The 14,221-nt window shown below is 42.0% G+C and overlaps 1 protein-coding gene across 20 annotated transcripts in view; it reads right to left on the bottom strand.

Annotated features, from left to right (window-relative positions):
• Positions 1-370: 370 nt before the first annotated feature.
• The window catches only part of clasp2 (cytoplasmic linker associated protein 2), a 57,794-nt gene continuing 43,943 nt past the window's right edge, over positions 371-14,221 (bottom strand). For 7 of the 20 annotated variants that reach the window (XM_036566527.1, XM_036566530.1, XM_036566528.1 and 4 more), the window contains 19 exons: positions 13,947-14,009; positions 13,145-13,251; positions 11,956-11,979; positions 11,568-11,812; positions 10,903-10,966; positions 9,936-9,992; positions 8,743-8,745; positions 8,015-8,178; positions 7,811-7,889; positions 6,173-6,316; positions 5,731-5,874; positions 3,984-4,090; positions 3,723-3,873; positions 3,101-3,305; positions 2,667-2,860; positions 2,452-2,580; positions 2,110-2,316; positions 1,887-2,003; positions 371-1,522 (listed from right to left, as the gene is read on the bottom strand). In XM_036566527.1, coding sequence (XP_036422420.1) covers positions 1,433-1,522; positions 1,887-2,003; positions 2,110-2,316; positions 2,452-2,580; positions 2,667-2,860; positions 3,101-3,305; positions 3,723-3,873; positions 3,984-4,090; positions 5,731-5,874; positions 6,173-6,316; positions 7,811-7,889; positions 8,015-8,178; positions 8,743-8,745; positions 9,936-9,992; positions 10,903-10,966; positions 11,568-11,812; positions 11,956-11,979; positions 13,145-13,251; positions 13,947-14,009 — 2,294 coding nt within the window. In that variant the 3' untranslated portion in view covers positions 371-1,432. The remainder of the gene's footprint in view (positions 1,523-1,886; positions 2,004-2,109; positions 2,317-2,451; positions 2,581-2,666; positions 2,861-3,100; positions 3,306-3,722; positions 3,874-3,983; positions 4,091-5,730; positions 5,875-6,172; positions 6,317-7,810; positions 7,890-8,014; positions 8,179-8,742; positions 8,746-9,935; positions 9,993-10,902; positions 10,967-11,567; positions 11,813-11,955; positions 11,980-13,144; positions 13,252-13,946; positions 14,010-14,221) is intronic. The other 13 variants (XM_036566534.1, XM_036566543.1, XM_036566537.1 and 10 more) reach the window with 11 other exon arrangements.

Raw genomic sequence — 14,221 nt, 5'->3', positions numbered from 1 at the left:
CCATATATTTACCTATTATGAAAACTAGTTAATTCAGTGATACAACTACAGATATAAATTGTGTCCAGTTGTGGAGTTATATTATGCTCTGTTGTCAATAAATCAGGGGTCAACTACAAATCTTGTGTTCTTCTATGATTCCACAACACTTCTTTTATTATTTCATTATATTCAAATGCAGGTTAACGACAACAGAAGACTTATGACAGTACAATATCATGTGCATGGAATCAAAGTGGACAGGACAGGAGGGCATCCCAGGAATCACCAACCACAGGTAAACAAGTCAGTACTGTTCCTGTATCTTCTGTAAGAACGTAGAACTGAAGAAAAATCTCAGCACGAATAAATGAAGGCAGAACAGTTTTGCTCATGTCTGTACATTTTGTCTTTATTTTCATTTCATTGTTAGCATAGCTCTAGAAATGCAGCGGGGAAACAACAGAGGAAACAATTTCCTCACAAGGGGAGAAAGAGAGACTACAGGGAGGAGAAAGAGACACAACGGTTTTGCCATTTAAATGCGTAAATACATTTCTACAAATTTCCCATCAGAGAAGAATGACACTATGCTACTGAAAAGAATCCACGCGCCCTCCGAGCAACACAAAACCTTCTCGAATACTCCTGTTGTGTTATATATAGATACATATTGCCTATGTAATCAGTCATGTCTGGCTTCACAGAACAACTGCGATGCATCTTGGGCGTGAGAATGGGTTGCCGGACCTGTTAAGCCTTGTAGGCTACCAGATAAAAGGGTTGGTTTTTAATCATGACATGCATATAGCCAAGCAAAATATGCCATATAATAGAGCAAGCTGGACCAACCGCTCAGTGTTATGAAGTGATATGACCATTAATAATCAATAAGGAGCCTTCAGGTTGTTAATGATATTTCTGCTCAGATTCTGGAGTTTTGAATTGCATCTTACAAATCTGAGTTTTCCCCAAAAAGCTCTTTGATACAAAAGAAATGATCTTGATATTGTGGAATGACACCCAAAGCCTCCCCTCTCTCCCCCTTATCTCACTGCTGGGATTTCCACAGATAAGTGAACACGAACACACACACACACACGCACGCACGCACGCACACACATTCCCTCCATTATCAGTCAACAAGCTCTACAAAGCTTACCACCAGCGTCAAAGATGGAGCTTCCACAAAGTAAGACACACTCACGCACAAACACAGTTGAATTCTGTTTGGGAGGAAGAGTTTCAGACGAGTCCAGTGCTGCCCCACCTGGCTTCAGACTGCAGCTAGAGGGTAAAGTGAAGGCAAGGGATGGCGTCCAGAAGTGTAGGTCCATACATGTGAGAGTGTGTGACTGCAAGCCTGTGTCAGTGTATAGCAGTCTGAGTGTTTTGTATGCGTGTTAAAAAGCCTGCTAGGGCTCCCTGCCCTCATAAAGTCCTGTGGGCTGAGCTACAGGCCTTGACCTCCCATGTCTGAGGACGGGTCGCTTCCACTGGAGCCGCTCTGAGCACGCTTTATATACAGGTTCAACAGCTTCAACTGCAGAGACAGACAGACACAGTGTTATTCTGTAGACACCGTAAACAACTTGCATTTTAACTTCATAGCACACTTTTACATCCTTTTTTTAAATTAAAAATAGTGCACTGTATGTGCGCTATAAATTAGGAGTGCAACAATTCACAAATTTATTTCGACTCAGGTTCAGTATTTGTTTACACATATAAGCATCCGCATGTGACTACTTACAGAATATGTATAAACGTGTGGGTTGCTGGATGTCTGCTATACCTCAGATATCTGATACAATATGTTGTACTGTTGCACCCTAACAACAAATAGTGGACTAAATAGTGTGCTACATAGTGCAAACTGGGGGAAGGTGTGCATTTTACCAACTTACTTTGCTGCCAGACAGTTGGCTGAGGTGAGGTTTAAGATCCTCTCCAATGATGGAATAGATAGCCACCAGGCAGAACACGCAAGCTTTTCGTACGCTGCTCTCAGAGTTATCATAACCCTAGACAGCAGAGCAAAATAATTATTATAGAGAAATCCAGGACTCTCCAGAACTCTGCACAACCTTGAAACACTGTGCTATAAATGCCACATAACTTGGTTATTACCTGTATGAGCCCAGGGACAATCTCAGGGAGCATCTGGAGCAGGCCGTCCTTGGACAGGCGCTCGATGACTTTGGTGAGCATCTTGATGGCGGCCAGGTTGATGGGGTAGTCTGCAGACTGAATGATGGGGCACAGTACCTTAATGCACTGCTCTGGGCTTATGGAGCTCGCCAGCATTGCCGCGGCCTCTTCAGCTGCCCGGATCACCTACACACGATTTAGTTTTGATTTCAGATTTTAAGATTTTTACATATTACATAAGAAAACATGTGGGAAACTACATTGTTTCAGTTTAGATGACCTGGGAAATGTAAGCACATAAGGTCTGTTTTGAGGGCTGACCTCTTTGTGTGGATCTTTGTGTGCTTCCAAGGTCTTCATGATGGTGAGTTCTGCATAGTTCTTAAAGCGCCACGGCTGCCTGTTTAGAATCTCCTTCAGCACTCGCAGTGCCAATGCACGAATCACATGCTGCAGAATTGTACGTAAATGACAGAGTAATTAGTTACAAAATTCAATTCTTTCCTCCCTGCAGGCAACACTATAGGTGTATATACCTCTCCATCCCCCAGAGTTTCCAGTAGCAGCAGGAGAATGGTTTTAAAGTGCTCGTCCCAGACGTGCAGCTGTGTTTCCCTGATCAGCCGCATGAGCTCACAGAGTGCTGCCTTCCTCTCCTCTACCCGCTCACTGTGATTGGAGAGCTCTTTAAGTAGCTCAGCTACCACCTCTGACTGGTCCACACTGCTGTCTGCTGGCACAATTAAATCATTATCTACAAGAGAATCAGAACTCACTCACGAATATAGGAACTCATAAGCCAAGACCCTGTGTATCCCGACATACTCAAGGGTTACCATGTGACCAATGAAACTGCCAAAATGTCTAAAAACCTACAGGCAACATCTGATAGAGTTCACCCAAATACAAATTAGTCATGTATTTTGCCAAATGAGGAATTATTGTACAACACTCATAGGTTGTATCTCACCATCTGTAAGGGACTCTGCATCTTGGTCTAGTGCATCTTTCAGGCTCTTATTAAAGGGGGAAGAGCCAAAGGAAGAGTCAGAGTAACTCCCTGGTTGGTATTCCCTCGTGGGGCGGGGACTAGAGGACAGTAAGGGCATGGTATTCAGAAGAGAGGTTTTGTTATCCAGAGCTGTCCGACCAGAATCCGTAGTGTCAGGACCACCCTGCACAGACACACAAACATCCATTAGTTTATTAATATGGTCCAATGCTCATTGTCAATACTAGTACACACTCTATACTGTTACTGATACTGAAACTTTAACTCTCAGAATCATCTTACCACAAATCAACTTTACAGTGCTGTTCTGAGTTTTTAGCAAAGAATATAGCTCCAGATATTAAAACACATAAAAGACATCCAATAGAGCATAGAATTATACATGAAAGAGAAAGAAAGAAAATAAGTAAGAGGAAAGGTTTAGTACAAGCTTTATTTTCTCTACAAACAAACCTGATACACAGACTCAGGACTGGCTGGTAAATTGAGTGCAGGTCAGCAACAAATATCTCTGTCAAGGGGTGGTGGATGTAAGGGCCAAATCTTATAACTCAGTCATCTTCCATCACTTTACTCTTACCTCTTCTCCTCCATCCCCCTCTCTTTTGCGTGGTGGTTCAGTCATGTCCTCTTGGCTGCGGACACTGAAGTTCTGGATGGCTTGGCTAACCCCACGCAGAGAGCTGTAGATCTCCTCTGAGTTCATATTCTCTGTGTCATAATCAAATGAACTACACAAAAAGATGTAAGAAGGGGTCAGTGGCCTGTAAACCCTGTGAAAATGTAGGAGTCTACTGTTAGAAAGTCTGTAAACCGAGACTGTACGAAAGACAAATGTTACCTAGGTGAGGGTGTGTTCTGTGATGTGTTGGTAGGGGATGTTAGAGGGCTAGACCAACTGGCTGGTGATCTTGGTGTGTGTCGTGTCAGAGGGCTACCCACTGGAGCCTACAGGGTGAGCAAAAAGGCATTTAGAATTTCTTTTCAGTAAGAAAAGGCAGGCTGTTCTTTTAAATGAAATATTCTCGTTTTCCCATTATCTTCTATCAAAACGTAATGTCTTTTACCTGCCTCTACTCGTCTGAGTTTTGATTACATCACAATGCAACATCATGCTTATGAAAAAATATTAAACAATATGTTTCACCTCTCAGAGCTCAGAGATTCCACATTTCACTCAGAATTATACCATGGCACAGAAGGAAAATGCACTATGATTTCTGATTCATGTTGACTTTAAGGATGTTGCAGGGAGCCAAGCACATACACTATATGGATAAAAGTATTGGGACACCTACACATTACACCCACAGGAGCTTTTATGACATCCCATTTTAAATCCCATAAGCATTAAGCCCCATTATAGCTGATTTTGGCAGCTTTAAGAGCTTCCACTATTCTGAGAAGTTTTCCCACAAGAATTTGGAGTGTGTCTGTGGGAATTTTTGCCCATTCATTCAGAAGAGCATTTGTGAGGTCAGACACTGATGTTGGGCGAGAGGGCCTGGCTCACAATCTCTCTTCTAGTTTATCCCAAAGGTGTTTGATGGGGTTGAGGTCAGGGCTCTGTACGAGCCAGTCAAGTTCTTCCACATCAAACTCACCAAACCATGCCTTTATGGACCTTGCTTTATGCACTGGGGCATAGTCATGCTGGAACAGTAAAGGGACTTCCCCAAACTGTTCCCACAAAGTTGGAAGTATAGAATTGTCCAAAATGTCTTGGTATGCTGAACCATTAAGATTTCCCTTCACTGGAACTAAGCAGCCTAGGCCAAACATTCTCCTGGCATTTGCCAAACCCAGACTCATCCATCAGACTGCCAGATAGAGAAGAGTGATTAATAACTCCACAAAATGCGTTTTCACTGCTCTGGCGAACTCGGTAGTAAGTGAACAGAGGATAGGCATTGTGTGGTTCAGCACTTGCCGGCCCCGCTCTGTGAGTTTGCGTGGTGTACCACTTCATTGCTAAGCTGTTGTTGCTCCCAGGTACTTCAATTTCACAGTAATAGCACTTACAGTTTATGGGGCAGATCTAGCAGGACAGAAATTTCACAAACTGACTTGTGGCAGAGATGGCCCTATGACAGTGCCATGTTTAAAGTCACTGAGCTAATCAGTACGACCCATTCTACTGCTGGTGTTTGTCTATCCAGACTGCAAGGCTAAGTGCTTAATTTTATCCACCTGTTAGGAAAGGGTGTGGCTGAAACACCTGAACTCAATAATAAGGACGTGTCCCAATAATTTTGTCTCTATAGTGTACATTACTATAAACATCTGCTACAAAATTGTACCAAACACACACAACATTGGGTATTCAGCACTACTAAGCCAACAGTCACTTGTCATTTTTCCAATATACTGGAGCCTAACTCCAGCACAAAAGTTAAACATAATTTTTGGGGAAACAACAGAAATAGACATTGCTGCATGAATGGAAATAACATGTTAAACCAAACCCTCGATTTAAAGCTATTCTCAACACATGAACCTCAACGGTTTCAAATTTCAGATTTCTAGAGTTCTGAAGTTCAGAGCCAAACAATGTTGTCTGTGTTAGTGTGTGTTCATGAGTACCTTACCTGTGCTACATTGCCTGTATTGCGCAGGTGGTTCTGAAGGAGTTTGGTGGCTCCATCTTGGAAGGTTTTAGGAAGTGCACCAAGAAGCATGGTGAACTCCGGTGTATTCAACTGGAACAGTGCGATCAGCACGGACTGGGCCGCCTGCAACCAAGCATTACATAATCCTCCAGCAATTCAGAAGGTACCTCACACAAGATAAGATTCTTCAGCATAACTACAACTACAGCAGATTCAAGTACAGTGTGAAACTAACCATGAATGTTCTCAGCAGCCTGTTTAAGGTGTTACATACTGCTGAGGGTGAAAATGCTCTACAAAAAGGTACCTATCCTGCATTGGAAGCCATAACACAAAGCTGAAAAGTGCAAAAGCCCCTGAAAATCTCAAATTTCTTCTTATGCATATGTGTATGGATTTTGCATGAAATGCTTCCTTGTACCTTCCTAACATCAGAGCTCTTGGGTTCTGTGGTCCATGTGATAATGCGGGAAACTGCCAGTCTTGTCTCACTGGAGTTCACAAAGTCCTGTGGCTCCATCTGTAGCGTCAGCGTCTCAATGTACTTCAGGATGGCCACCTTCACCTGAAAATAGTGGCCTCACATTACTACTGAACAACAACACATTTGGTACTTTTCATTGCCAAAGAAATCATATTACAAATAAGCAATTTGCTATTATACAATTACCACTCTATACCATAACATTAATCACCATTACACCTCATCAGCTAATTATGACTAGTGTTCAACTAGCATTCACACTCTTACAAATCACCTCAGCTAATGAAAATTATATATCAGCACTGTGTCTCTGATTTCTTTCAATGTTAACTCAATCACCAGCACAGTACATATAGAAAGACAATGTTTGACTACAATCCCAATCAACATCTAGTAAAACACATTATACTTAATATCACAATCTATTTGAACTAGTCACGTGAACAGTCATATATACACAGCTATGCTTGGCATACTCATAGCAACAGGGAGAAATGATACACAGCATTTGCGTGAAGTGAAACAGGACAGCGGACAGAGGTCTAAATGAAAAAAAGATGAGTGCTTGGGTGCTTGGGCAATGTGACAAAGGCATGGGAGCTAATGCATGTCCTAGTACTGATGCCCCACTCTTTATCTTCCTGTGGGCCAGATGCAAAGTATCCATTATGTGCTTAGTAACCTAAGTAGCTTCTGTTAGGAGGTCCATTGAACGAGGTAATACTAGAGCACTTGGAGGTCTCTCTCTCTCTCACACTGGCAGCACAGCAGTTATTTCAGCACGGGTTCAATTCAGCACTCTCTACAATCTTGCAAAGGCTCTTCTTCACTTTGATCAAAGTCTGGGATTGCATTGGTAACTACTGTGAGAGCTGCCAAGACTATGATGTCATTAAGCTTTAAGTATTCCAGGCTCCATAGGCCTGTGCTTATGATGGGGAGTTGCCTGTTAGGAGCCCTGCGTGCTATAGAATTGCTTCCCCTGAGTCTCACTGACCTGTACTGCTTGGTTCCACACTTGGATATGTTCCTGCAGTGTGCAAGCATGCCGCCGCTTTCTGAGGGGAAGCAATTCTATAGCCCCGCCCCCGTACCGGCAACAGCGCCTTCTCCCCGGCTTCAGAGAGAGAGAGGAGAGCATGTCAATGACAGAGAGTCCCGCACAGAGAAGGAGAGACGGGGAGGGAGGGGAGCAAGGAGGAAAAAAAGAAAAAAGAATCAGAACGAAAGATAAAGAAGAAGTATACAGGGATGGAATGGAGGAGGGCCAAATGGCGTGTATGTGTGTGATCGGTGTGCCGGAGAGATGAGTTGGGGTGGAATCTTGTGCCAAGCAGTGACCTCATGGTTTGCACGAGAACTGATGCAGAGCTTACATCCGCCTCATAGCACTGACAACACTTATTCTGAAATACTCCCAATCAGCTAGGAACCCTGGCAAACACCTGAACTGCAACCATCCACAGTACAATACTGCTTTAAGAGTTAAGCACAGATTAATAGGGCATGACTCAGAACACTGCCAGCCCAGTTGGTCTGTGAAAACACGCAGCCAGACCTGAAAGCAGCACTTACCTTTAAGTTGGGCGTCTGTGTCTGGTCAACAGTGAACCTCATGAGGATGGTGAACTGCAGATCGTTAGGAAAAGATTCTCTACAGAGACAAATATAAGAAAGACATTTTTTTGCTGAATAATAAAAGATGATACTGCTGGCAAAATGATAAACCTTTAGTGCCACTCTGTTACTTCACAAGACAGCAATTTGCATCTTACAAACCTTGTGACATCAAGGGCTTTCTGCACTTTAGCTTGTACAGAGCCAAGCAGGTCTGCACCCATCTTTTTCAGCAATTGCGTGAGCAGAACAAACAGCCAGTCCTGCAGATCCTCCTTATGCACCACTATAAAGTCCACTAGCGTCTCCAGAAACATGCTGAACACCTGTGCAGAACAGACACAAATTCAAATCAGCAACCACATCTATATGTGAGATTGAAATTTTGTTTGTGAAAACTTCTGCATTCCCACTGCTTTGCGTACAATAAAGGATTTTCATACATTTAGAGTGTGAGCAGTTTCTTAGTATTAGTTGCCCATAAACAAATACACTGATTAGCATTATCACCAATCATTTATTGGATTTTAAATCAGTGATTAATATTTATGGCATGAAAAACATAAGTGGACTTATTTAGATTGAATTAGCACAAAATAGCATGAACAAGGGAAGAGGATCAGTGACAGTAATGCCCTCTGATAAGCATCGGTCAGATGAGTGTCATCATAATCTGTTATTGATTAGTGTATTAGTGTTGCAGCTTGTCCTGTTAGCACCTAGCCCTAAATACTCTGAAATCAAATATGATTACATGCTACTCAACAGGCACCACTAATTCATGAGAAATAGCTCAAAAAATAAAAAACCCAAATGTTAAGAAGCATCAAAAATGGTTAGGTTGCTGTCAGAAGAGACAAAAAAATCTGCGTAAAATCATCTGAACTTACTCTCTACAGTTGCACCCCAGGGAAAGACATGAAAAGAAAACACAATCTAGTGAGTTTACTCATCACAGTTCACAGCCCCTTCAGTACAATAAGGTCATAAACAAAAATCAGACTTCACTTCTGGGAAAGAGAAACATACAATTTAATACTGCTTCATTTATACTGACTGCCAGAGGTGATGCAGAGCATAGTGGATTGTACTTGTGTGGCTGTGCAGAGGTCGAGACCATGCAGTGACAGGACGTGCGACAGAGCCAGTAAGATGGAAGATGCACAGAAATCACAGGTTAACAATGTTCACTGCTTGTATATGAACTGGTATCATAGGTACCAAATGTGTGGGTGAACTACACAAACTGTCTGTGAGCCTGCTTTGAGTCCGAATGATTCCAGAATCATGCTGTGTCCCAATCTGTTGTGTGTCCCTAAAGTCTCAATTCGTGAATCAGCATATTATGCTGGCTTCCGTGTCCCGGGCAGTGCTGAAGGGTGCTTCTCTGGTGGAGGTCTGTTCAGCAGTCAGCTGGCAATGGACTTACACTTTGTCCTGGCTCTACAATGTCAGTGTGGCCTTGAGTCATACAGTGAGCTCAGTGGTGCTCAGCTTCAACTTTAGGCAAATCCGACTGCTCATGATTTTGTTGGTGTTATTCGTCATCAACCGTGCTTTGCACCACCTCTGGCAGCCTATAGGAACAAACTAGAACGCCAGTTCATATGTAACTGTGGTTCTATGAACTCCAGATGACCAGCACAGTTGTCAGTCACTCTGCGTAAACAGAGGATTTGTATTACTGGCTGCAGTGCCTGTGACTTTGATAATGTAAGATCTCAACATGAGTACAAGTTTACCAGAAGTGTCTACTGTGCTCCGCCCCATAGGACACGTAGGTGGTCATGCAGAATTTATAGAACCATAAGTACATTTGTAACTAGCATTTTTGGTGATTTTCAATTACAGTCTATCCAGGCATCCACATAGACAGATAGAAGGAGATTATGAGAAAGAAATAAGAGAAGAAATATAAAGAAAAAAAGGTACAACGTTACAAAAGTACAAAGGAAAAAACTTCTGTTCCAGAACACTTAGGGATTTTATAATGGAAGCACATTACGAAGAACAGTGCTCCTGGTCTCCAGACCCTTGAAGGAGAGGTCAGGCATTTGTAAATGAGCAGGAACATGTATTGTACCTTAAAGGAGGCGGAACTGATACCGGATTCTGCCGTGCCGAAGCCTCTGGACTCACGCTGTAAATCAGAGAGAGGGTTGGGCCCAAAGCCCGTCAATCAGACTTACAGAGCAGGGCAACAGCCCAGCCACCGAAAGCAGGGACACAGCCCAAGGAAACTTCAGGAAAACGTCGCAGGTGAGTGAGAAAACAGCTCAAACGGCAAATTAGACACCGAGCGGTTAGTTTCTGCACGCGTTTGTACGTTTAAAGGTGCGTATTTAGATAAAACGGGTTCAGGTTTCATTTGCCTACAGGTATTTTCACCCAAATGTCTCTGGATCTCACAGGATTCTAATACAAACTACTGCAAATGCATGGTTTCACAAACAGTAAAAGTACGCTGATTATGACTATTCATCAATGCAAAGTTAATTTATATAAAAACTGTTTCTCTAAGATCTTGCTGGTCCACCTAATGCCAGAATGTAATAGTTCCATTACTTAGGGACTGGTTCAGAGGTATAGAATTGTTCCGTTTGATTTTTTTTTTTCTTCAGCAATTTTGATAACCCTACAATTTCAGAAAAAATGTGTTTGCGTGCGTGCAAGCATGCGGAAAAGACTGGAGTAGGTAGCGGTAGTGCGGTGAGTGACTAGAGCTGAGCATTCTAACTGCCGGTGAAGTGCAGAAAAATTCACCCATACCAAACATGCCATTAGCCACCGGCTTCACCCCCAGAGTTAGTGTGCAGAGCGCATGCCGGTCGAGAGTGCTGCTGAGGGCGTGTGTGTGTGTCTGAGGGGGGGGGGACAAAAACGGGCTCTAGGTGAGGCAGAATCCGATATTGTGTTACCTGAGAGTGGGTTTCGTGCAGGGCAGGGCAGTGTCTGTCTGCATGTTTGTGTGTGTGTGTGCGTGTGTCTGTGTGTGTCTGTGGTGCGTGTGCGCAAAAAAGAGCCCCACTGCAATCGGCGTGCCGGGGTACCTTGCTGTGTGGGTCTGCAAACATTCTGGTGAAAATCTCACACAACCGCTTCAGCTCGACTCGACTGAAACAGAAGAGAGAAAGGCAGACAAGACAAAGTCAATGGCACTGACAACAGCATTCACAGCATGGGACCCTAATAAGAGCAGAACAAGCAGCAAATATAGCATCTAGTGCCCTCCTTTTTCCAGCCTCAGGAAAATCTTTTGGCTGCTAAGATATCTGAATGTGGGTTTTGGTAGTGTGGGTACATACGCTACCGTTCAAAACTGTCAATCATATCTCATGTAACAATTGCTATTGTTTTATTCAATAATAATTTACAGTGTAGGTTGAAGTACTATACATGCAGACACACTGCTAGACACCAGAAAATATTTCAAAATATTTTATTTAATATTTTATTTTTGAGAAGATCAAGAAGTTCTTAAATGGTAAATAATATACTGTAATTAATATTTAAAGAAATTCCGTGCTACGTTATCTTCATCGTGGAATAATCCGGAACTCATCATTCTGAACACATAACATTTTTTTTTTACAGTTCTTTTTTTCTAATTAAAGTTAAGGATGATTAGCAGTGCAATATAATCATTTTTTGATTTTCATATTATTGAAAACAGTGTTTCCAAACCTTTCAACTGTCATGCATATGTGTATGTTACCTGAGAGTTCGCTGGTTCTTCAGCAAAGTTTGCAGTCCCATCAACCCTTCCTTTCTCTCTGACCAGTTGGCGGAGGCACAGCGGTTAAGCACTTCGGCCACATCCTCAGTTTGACGCATGTATGTGGGAATGCTTCCGTTACGAGAGCTGTACGAGCGCTCCGAGCACACACTTGATGCATCACTGTTAGCATCATCATCAGAGTACATCCCGTAGGTCTCGTACCGCCGCCGGGCTGGTTTCTTCTGCTCATGGAGACAGAAAAAAAGGAGAGCTTTGGAAAAAGGCACAAAACAAAGAGACAGCCCAAAACGGAGGCGAGCTAAAAAGAAAAGAATGGTTTAATGAAGTTGATTTGAGACAGACAGACAGAAAGGTAGAGACTAACCTTGCTCCGCATATCTCCTAACAGCTGGCGGCGTTAGCACAAAGTCAGAGAGCAATGTTAAAAAACTAGCAGTTAAGAGTTAAACACAGAGTGAGCTTAGGTGAAAAGGAGAGACTGTACTGATGTTAGTGTAGAGTGCTATGCAAAAGTAAGAGACCACCCTTTCATGTATTTAATTTCCACTAAAAACACCATTAATTAAATGTCTTTATTACAGCTTCCATTCTTTTCAGGAGATTTACTTTTAGTTTTTTAAAGATCACCAGGGATATTTTTCCATGCTTCTTGTAAACAACTCCAAAGATCAGTCTTAAAAGTTGGTTGCATTTTCTGCTTCTCACAATTCAAGAAATCACAATTAAAAATTCTCAGTTTCTCTGTTCTAGAGCAAAATATAGTCCAATACTTTTCTCAGTAACGGCTTCTTAAAAGCTACATATCCTTTCAGAGCCACAGTGCTGACTTATCTTCTCACAGTTGAAGGATGGACAAAAACATCTATATTTTTTTTACAGATCTGAAGCAAAGTGGAGCCTGAATTTCTCCCAAAAAGCTTTCAAGTACTGTTTAACTGATAGTGAGAGTTTTGGTGGGCTAAGAGGATTTGAATGGTTGCTAGGAGTCCCATTTTCTCTACTTCTTTTAATAGTTTTTTGAACTACTGTTTTGGAAACTCCAGTTACTTTCCTTCAATTTTCCCCTTTTCTAATGAAAGTTAAAGATCTTATATCTAATCTGCACAGAAAAATATTTCATTGAGGCATTTTAGATGCACATGAGGACATGTGCAAGCCAGCTAAGGTGTGTTTGGTTAGCTGTTTGCGTGAATGTTGGTATCTCTCTGAAGGGTAACAATGTCAGTGACTTCTGAGAAAAGCCTCTTTTGGGAGGACCCAGCTGTAACTCTCTGGTTTTAAGATTGGAAGGATGGAAGATCTAAAGTGGCAGTAGAATGCACAAAAATTAAGAATGGACAAATTAAATACGTACAGATTTGATATTATACATATATGTTTTGGAGACGTTTGGAGAATTTCTCTCTTAAATATAGGTCTCTCGTTCTTTATGGCACAGATAACTTGTATTTATGGCAGTTTTAACTGGAAATTAAATAAATGAACAGTGCTGCACAGTATTTTTTGCACAGTACTGTATGTGGATTAGAAATAGAAAGAAGGTGAATGATTACCAGTGCATCAGCAAGAGCCTCCTCTACGTCTGATCCAGTGTTTAACACTCTCATGGCACTGACAGAGGAAGAAAGACGACTGGACTGAGACATCCCCAATCCTGAACCTGAAACACATGTACCATATACATATTACCATTACACACAACAACTACATTAAATATAGTATGTTCACATCACCACATAATCAATGAATTAAAAAAAAAAAACAAAAACAAAAAACATAAAACCTATCACCATCAATAACATTTCTGTGACCACAGACCAAAAAATAAACAAATAAACAAACAAACAAACTGGGTGCAAAATACATAAACATAAAGCAAAATACATAAAACTTGGGTTAGAATGCAGGAAAATCACTGGTGGTAACAGTCTGAACACAAATGTTTTACTAATGAGTCTAAATGAACCGACAGCAAAAAGCTTCAAATGCAGAAGACCTTTCTCGCTTGCACTCATTTAAACTCTCCCTGTCCCTCCCAACTCTTATCCTGATGTCATCTGTCACTGCTCCTAAGTGTCTGTTTCTCCTCTAATTGCTTCCAATTATGATTTTAATGGATTCTTCAGTTGTGTCTATTTCCACATTTGTGGCTGTTTGCTGGAGTGTGTTATCACAGCGGTCACCTAGGAGATGGGAAGAACAGTTGTTATGGAGACTAAACTTAAAGCATGCAGGTCCAATGAAAGCAAAACTGAAAGAAGCAGAATGGTTGGATGAAACAAGTATTAAAATCGCGCATATGTATGTATTTTTGCTTTTAAATAAGGCCTTGGGAGCCTGGGGGTCACAGTTCACCTGCTGCCCCAAAGGCATCTGGGGCGTGGAGAGCACCAGTAGAGCGAGAGTAGTGCCGCGAAGCTGTAACACACACATACACACACACACGCATAACCAAGCCAGTGTTAGAGCCCACCAGAGAAACCACCATCACCACCACCCACCAGCCTTTGTGATACGTTTTACGCAACAGTGCCCAAAGGTTAAAGTCCATTTCTGTTAATATGATCAGCTCTCTACAGAATTTCATATGGAGCTTGATCCCATTAAAATAATTACATGTGATGAAGGCA

Source organism: Colossoma macropomum, unplaced genomic scaffold (genome assembly GCF_904425465.1).
Source record: "Colossoma macropomum unplaced genomic scaffold, Colossoma_macropomum, whole genome shotgun sequence".
Classification (NCBI taxonomy): domain Eukaryota; kingdom Metazoa; phylum Chordata; class Actinopteri; order Characiformes; family Serrasalmidae; genus Colossoma; species Colossoma macropomum.
This window is presented reverse-complemented; position numbering and strand designations above follow the sequence as displayed.